At 39.4% G+C, this 8073-nt stretch overlaps 1 protein-coding gene across 3 annotated transcripts in view; it reads right to left on the bottom strand.

Annotated features, from left to right (window-relative positions):
- Positions 1 to 348: 348 nt before the first annotated feature.
- Positions 349 to 8073, bottom strand: part of usp6nl (USP6 N-terminal like) — a 73153-nt gene continuing 65428 nt past the window's right edge. For all 3 annotated transcript variants that reach the window (XM_051107438.1, XM_051107436.1, XM_051107437.1), the window contains 4 exons: positions 7126 to 7191; positions 6900 to 6999; positions 5760 to 5912; positions 349 to 3299 (listed from right to left, as the gene is read on the bottom strand). In XM_051107438.1, the coding sequence (XP_050963395.1) occupies positions 1918 to 3299; positions 5760 to 5912; positions 6900 to 6999; positions 7126 to 7191 (1701 nt within the window). In that variant the 3' untranslated portion in view covers positions 349 to 1917. The remainder of the gene's footprint in view (positions 3300 to 5759; positions 5913 to 6899; positions 7000 to 7125; positions 7192 to 8073) is intronic.

Genomic DNA, 8073 nt, shown 5'->3' with positions numbered 1-8073 from the left:
CATGGATATGATTCTGAATAGCGGACGAGATCACAAAGGGATACATAAGGATTTGAAAGCTGAGACTGGTCATTAGGGTGTATTATGAAATAACCCATCTGCTACATAGTTGGTAGCAAACAAAGTGGTGTGTATAACTGAATGTATGAAATGAGTTGGTAGTGTTGCCATGCCATATAATCAAGTCAAGTTGGCTGATTTTAAAAGGTATAAGTCAAGGTAAATGGCTAGTCTATTTAGTGAACAATGTTAAGTAAAATAATAACCACAGGTCCAGCTAATGTCAATGCGGTTGGAGGAAACAATGCTGGTAAATGCTCAATGCAAATGGATAATCAAATCAAATCCAAAAAAAAAAAGCTAACAACCTCACCTAACCTTACTGAAATACATCCATGCAGAACAAGAGCAATTCTGCTAATTTAAAAATAAATAAAATAAAAATAAAAAAAAGGTTAGGAGTGACAGAGCGGACTGGAAAATATACTGAAAGATCTTTAGGGTTTTAATGATCTGTACATCTTGATTGTGTTCTAATGTGCAAAACCTGTGCTTTTTGTGAAACTTGAATTTGATAATCTATTGTAAAAAAGTTGATTATTTGAAGAATTCCACTGAGTAACAGCACAGGTACAACCAACTTAACACAGCAGCTGCATGCTACAAACTACCAGCCATATTATTAAATTATTAAACAGATTTGTGATTCGGTAACTACTTGCATAACTTGCACTGGGCATTACTGACAGACATATTCCAGATGAATTTGGGTAAATTGGGCTACTTTAACTGTCCAAGGGGGGGCCAATTTACTTAAATTCACCCTTTGTTACAGATTTCTTTGCTACTGACAGTAACACAATGTTGTAATATTCTGCTGCCACATTTAAGGCAGTTTTCATAATCTTAAAGGGATAGTTGACCCAAAAATGAAAATTCTGTCATCAATTACTCACCCTTAAGTCGTTCCAAACCCGTAAGACCTTCATTCATTTTCGGAACACAAATGAAGATATTTTGGGTTAGAAATCATTCGGATCTTATCAAAAATATCTTCATTTTTGTTTAGAAGATGAACAAAGGTCTTACGGGTTTGGAACGACATGAGGGTGAGTAATTAATATCAGAATTTTCATTTTTGGGTGAACTATCCCTTTAATCAAGCTCTGCTATCAGTTGGTCTTATAAATTATTAACTGATAAACTGAAAATATGAGATCTACTTGCTGGTCAGTGCAATAGATTTTGAGAACGCACATACTCTCTAAAGTTCCCTTTCTCAATTTAAGATTAAATATCTGCATTTTTATATATAACCTCAAAAAACAAGCCTTACAAACAAGGTTTTTACTTTCACTTGAACACTGTAGTGATGCATTGAAATGTTCCGCCAAACAGCGATTACGTCGCTGTTTAAACGTATGTTTATAATATACATATCTAACCTACACAAATCTTTGTTTTTAAAAAATATATTCACAATCAAGGAATAAAGTGTCCTCTAAAGTATGTTTATGTCTGAAACGCATTAAAAAAATAGATGATAATTGATCAGTAACTGAGTTCGTCCATATGAAAAAGACTCTCCGTATTCCTCTATTTAAATATCTCAGTGTGCTAACCAAAGGAAACAACAACAAAAATCTCACTTTGCACATTTAAGCTGTTATATAACTCACATCGGCAGTTAATGGTTACTTTTCGGACAAAAATGTACAAACAAAAACAAAAGTAAATTTCTTCAGTCAGTCTTCGATCAGTACAAATGCCTGAAACTGGCAACTCTTGTGTGGTAAGACTTGCCAGACAAACAAACGAACAGACAAACGAACAAAACAGAACACAAAAACATCAAACCAACACAAAACTGCTTGCTAGCCATCGCTCATACAGTGTATCCGTCAATCTTGGTCCCTCTCAGAGCAGCATGGACTCTTGCATCGCAAAGGCCTCCTGCGCCTGCCTGTAGTGTGTTCCTCCAAACAGCGGGGGGAGCTGTTGCCTGCCGGAGTGCTCTTGATAAGGTCCTCTGAAATGGAGCACAGTGTCTGAGATATTCCCAGGGGCAAAGTTAAACTCCTGAACGGGGTGAATGGGAGAAAGCTGAGCTTTCTGGAAGCTGGGAGATCGAGGTAGTCCCACAGGAGAACGCGGAGGCCCCGCCTCCATGTCTCCATACCAGCCCTCTCTCCGTCGGTGTGCCTCATAACGCAGTTCTGTGGGCGGGTAACCTGGAGAGCCCATCAGTCGAGTGGGTTGTCGCATGTAATACCCGCCCTCGCCAACACTGTCTATCTGGGACGAAATCTCGGCAGGAGCAACCCTGAGAGGGGTCATGTTTGGCGGTGGCCGTCGGTAGGTTAAGTAGCTGTTGTTCGTCAGGGCTTTCTCAGGTGAAGGGTTAGATGAGCCACGTCCTGTAGTTGCGTAAATTTGGTCAGCGTACGGCTGCCCGTATAGTCTGTCCTCGGTCCGAGAGTCAGAAACGTAGGGGGTGTAGACGGGAGTCATGCCAGGTGGGTAGTGCAAAGGTGCACGGGGTTCTGGTTTGGACTGCATCATGCTTTGCTTGGGCATTCGAAAGGGAGAGACGCCATCGCTAGGGGGACGGGTGGGACTGCCCTGTCTTAAAGAAGGTCCAACGTATGGTCGAGATGGGGGACGAGAGGGTGGTTTCTCAAGCTCTATAATTTCTATAACCTCTCCGTCTGGTCCTGGGACGTTGTCGTATTGCGAAGCGTTGGAGGCACGGTTGGAGCCTGGAACGAATGCTCGAGAACGGGGGCGGCGCTGTGCGCCGGTGGCCTCCTCTGGTGTTGGGGAATTGGGCGAGGGTGGAACACCCATTGCTAGACTCAACTGGCTTTCCCGAAGTGCTGCAGCCTTGACTGCTTCCAGTTTGCCTTCCGAAGGCTTGACCCATCGAGGTCCAATGCGCATGCTGGATCTAGCATTGGAGTTGTGATTCGCTTGGTTCTGGGTCAGCTTTGCACCAGCTGCTGGGACTCGCTCCTTATGAGTGTCCACTTCTTGTCTATCCCTCTCGATCTTGTCTGGACGAGGCACCTTGTCCAGCGAGCTGGGTGGCCGACTTTCTTGGTACCTCTCTGGTGTTCCATCAGTGATGGAAACTGGTTTACTAACGCTTGCGGCAGGGCTCGAACCATGAGGGGGAAGGCCCTCAGCGGTCTTCCTGACCGGCTGCCCGTTAGCCACATGATTCATTGTTGCTGCTGCCAATCCTGTAGGCTCTGGAGGAAGTAGACCTAATGGTTTCTTAGGATATTCATCCTCCTTACCTGCAAGGGTGATAGAGGAATAGCCAATCAGAGCAAACATCAATACAGAAATGTCAAGTATTAAAGGATTAGTTCACTCCAGAATTAAAATTTCCTAATAGTTTACTCACCCCCACATCATCCAAGATGTTCATGTCTTTCTTTCTTCAGTCCAAAACAAATGTTTTAAGGTTTTTGAGGAAAACATTTCAGGATTTTTCTCCATATAATAGACTTCAATGGGGATCAGCGGGGTGAAGGTCCAAATTGTAATTTCAATGCAGCTTCAAACGGAGCTGGGCGTGATCCCAGCTGAGGAATAAGGGTCTTATATAGCAAAACGATTGTTCATATTCTAAAAAAAAAAAAAAAATTATATACTTTTTAACCACAAATGCACGTCTTGCACTAGCTGGACTTCACGCATTACGTAGTAACATTGGAAATATCACGTGTGACGTAGGTGTAAGTACTGACCCAGAAATTCAAACACCCTTTATAAAAAAGAAGGTAAAACAAAGATGTTGGACACTTTAAAGTTGGAGGAGAAAATAAAATTGAGTTTTCGCCCTACCCTACCTTTTTGAACTGGAGCATACAGACGAATAACTAACCACAAGTGAACCTTTTCACGTGAAGTCGTGGACGCGCATCGCACAGCTAGTACAGGTGAGCATTTGTAGTTAAAGAGTATTAATTTTTTGGTTTTTCTTAGAAAATCACAGATCATTTTGCTAGGAATAGCTGGGATCGTGTAGAGCCCTTTGAAACTGCATAGAAACTGCAATTTGGAACTTCCAAATTTCTCCCCTTAGAGAAAAATCCTGGAATGTTTTTCTCAGAAACATTAATTTCATTTTGGCTGAAGAAAGAAACACACGAACATCTTGGATGACATGGGGGTGAGTAAATTATCCGAAAATTTTAATTCAGAAGTGAACTAATCCTTTAAAGACCCCATGAAATCAAAACTATAACCGAACTTCATCTACATTCAAAATGTAAAACAGATCAAATCATTGATAACTCCTCTTGCACCTAGGGGCGTATACTATTTCTGACCAATAAAATGCTCTCTCCTGGGAAAAACTGCATTTCATGGAGTCTTTAAACCATCAGAATATAAACAAACACTGAAGTGCAACACTCATGCAGCCGAATGCCGTTTAGAAGAACCAAACTGCCAAATAAAACAAGGGTAACAGTTGACGCTTCGTTCAAATAAAACCAAACCACAAACATCCACGGCTGGTGTCAAATCAAAGCTCAGATTGGGAACACTGAGGAGTCAAGAAGCTAAAAATATAAATGAAAATATTACCACAACACTTACAGTTCAAGCCTGACTGTAAACATACAAACCATGTGGAGAAAAGATGTGTTAGGTACATTCTGGAACACACAGCATGTGCACAATATTTACGTTCGCAGTGAACGAAACTGAAGAAAACGTCAAGGGAATGATGAACGTTTACAAACAGATACTGATGGTTGGGGCGGATCTTGGTGTGCATTGAGAAAGGGCTTGACGAACGCAAACGTCAAATACACACAAACCTGTGAACACCTCCAAAGGTGCGATTATCATATTTTGGGTCCAAAATTAAGATTTGCCGTACACCAACAGTGAGTTTCTGGTTTAAATCAAGAGTCGCTGTTCATGGTTTCTCACGGAAATCGACAGGAGACATGACTCAGAATTGATGAAAATAGTTTGGTGTTAGCATGTTGCTAAGCTAATGATGAAATACTTCAACATGCTTTAGATTCTGTCAACACTATATTAATTTTTTATCACAAGCTTGTCACATTCTAGGACTTTTTGATGCCTGGCCAATATTAGGTCTATTAGAAGACAACTTTGTGTTGGAAGTGAAACTATGATGAGGTAAGCCATTTTCCATTGGCAGGTGTGGCAAAAAGTTAATTTTGGACACTTTTATCTACTGACTTGTGTGTTTTGTACTTACTTAAGTTGAATGTATTCATTACAATTGTCCTTTTACATGTTTGTTATATACAGTACCCCGAAATTCCCGAAACAGATATTTTAAATATACGAAACCCCCCCAAATCCAGGTTTTGTGAAAGACAGAGAAACAAACGAGGGGAAAAGGACGTGTGTGTAGTGGGGGTAGACGAACGAATGGCTGGTTGATTGACAGATAAAGTAGTCAGTGCGTTTTTGCCCACCGGTTGGTTTTGTAGGAGGGTTGGCGCCCCCCTTTCCCAGACCCACTAGTGTAAGCAGAAGCTATGTTTGAAGCGAAAGGGAGAGAACGCAGATTAGACAAACAGTACATAGCAGCAGTGAATGAGTGTGTGTATGTGTGTTTGTGCATGAGATAAAGGAACAGAATCAGAGAAAGAGATTACCAAGAGACAGTGTGTGCAGTAGGATCTGTCCTCTGGGTGGTGACACACAGCCATACAGTACATTTCATGATTATTTTAATGCATGTGTGTGTGTGTTTAAAGTACCTGGAGGTGGCAGCTCCAGTTTAGATCGTCTGAGCTCAGACATAGAGTTTTGAAGCTGCTCTATCACAAAGTCATCCTCAAAAAAGAAATCCTTTGACAGAGTCACCTGCAGAAACTTCACCAGGTCCTCCATGGAGAACTTCAAGAGGGTTTCTAACAAACAAACACACACACAACACACACAGAGTGATGAGAAAACAAGAATGGGAGATTCAAAGTCTCTGAATTTCAAATATTAGTTTTTTAGGATGTGTTCACACTCGTTCGTTTGGTTCATTTGGTTCCAAAAAAAGGAAAATGATACATTTGGTCCTGGACCACTTAGCGTTCACACTGGCATTTTTGACAGCAAACCTAAAGATACTGAACCTAAAGGCATTGTGATACATTCACAGCCTGATTGGTTGGGTTTAATGACGTATATTTGATGTATAATGCACTGAACACCCCAAACAAAAGAAAAACGTGCGTTCGCTCATTGTTGCATACATATGATTTGATTTTCACCACCTGCAAACTCTCAAAGAGCACATAAGAGCCACTTAACTTCCTTGTTGCTCCATGTTTGCCCTCTGCTCATTTTGTTTTGGATACACCGCTTGTTCCCTTCGTGAAATCATGTTGCATAGTGTCGCATCTTGTCATTACTTCCTGATTTCGTTTAGAAGTATTTGGTCGGTGTTGCGTTCATATTTAATTTGAACCACATCAGAGTTTGTTTGAAAGCAGACCAAGACCCATCCTTTTAGCGGTCTCGGTCCATTTGTTTGGTGCACCAGGGTTCAAATGGCAGCGTTCACACTTACTCAAATTGACCGCACTAACAGAGCAATCGCACCAGAGTTTATTTTAATCAAACCAAACATGACAAGTGTGAACACACCCTTAATTTAGCTAAACCAAATAAACCAACACAAACACATTTCTATTTAGCTATCTAAATGAAGACATTACATAGACTTATATTGTTTTTATATGCAGACAGTTATAGATTTTATAAGGTAATCCTAACCTCACAGAAAACTTTCTGCATTTTTACAAAAAAAAGTGTTTTTATACCCATTTTACAAATGAGGATGTCCCCAAAATATGGTTAAGTAGGTACACACACAGACACACACACACAGGCAGAGTTATTACTTTTGTGAAGTTTAAGGATGGTGTAGGACATTGCAGTCAGAACTCGCTCTCCTTCCAGAATATAGATGTCCCATATTCTCAACGTAAGCGTGAAAGGTGTCTGTTTGATAAAATACACATAATTGCAGTCAAATCAGTAAGGTTTCACATTGGATAACAAATAATAATGCAACATAACATCACAATATGCTCAGTTTTACTGAAATAATGTATAATGAGTGCATACCCGATCCAAGAAACACTGAAAAAACCATTTCATAGTGTACAGGCTGGTGTAGACCTCTTGATTATCCTGTAGAGGGCAGCAAATGGACAAGTATTGTACGTGAATGGTATCAAAACACATATACAGTAATGTTCTGCATAATGTACATTATGTACATATTTGAACATAAAAAAGGAACTTTTTTTGTTTAGAGTTTTTTTCTATAATTCTATATTTTTAAAAAAGAAAAAATAAGGGAAAATGCTGGTGGTTCATCACTCTAGAACTGAGAGCACACTATGAGCTTTAGTGTTTTATTACACAGTTTATATACTGCAAACGTAGGTCATCCAGGAATCCTACTTAAAAACAACAAAAACAATGCCATAATTGATCTAAAATACATTTATTTCATACTAAGTATACTTCAAATGCATTAACATTTATTGACACCTCCCTTAACCCTTTAACTGTCACTCCCATGTTTGAACATAACGTGAAAGTGCACTATTCAAGCATAAAATTGTAATATGATTTTGATCTACATTTTCAATAGTAATGCAATGTCTGATTTTATAATGGCTTTCAAAGGATGAATTTTAAGATTTTAAGTTTTTAAGTGATATATAATTTCTGAAGTGTGATAGGGAAAACGAAGAAAGTCTTTTGTGACAAGGGTCAGAACTCCTGTTATGATGTAGATTTTTGAGGTACACTCTTGACATTTATTAATCTATTACTTTTCCTACATAATTTCATGAATAGATTAGGATTTATTTGTAATATGGTGAAGTAAACACTGAGGGGACGGGTGACAGTTAAGAGGTTAAGACTCATATAAAATTATAATAACATTTTACTTGGAGAAAATTTCTTAATATTATGCCTAAAATGTGTTTTAATATCACTATTAACAAGGATTGTTTGATCTCTGTATAATATCAGTCTTTTTTCAATGCAATATATTTA

Source organism: Labeo rohita, chromosome 4 (assembly GCF_022985175.1).
Source record: "Labeo rohita strain BAU-BD-2019 chromosome 4, IGBB_LRoh.1.0, whole genome shotgun sequence".
Taxonomy (NCBI): domain Eukaryota; kingdom Metazoa; phylum Chordata; class Actinopteri; order Cypriniformes; family Cyprinidae; genus Labeo; species Labeo rohita.
This window is presented reverse-complemented; position numbering and strand designations above follow the sequence as displayed.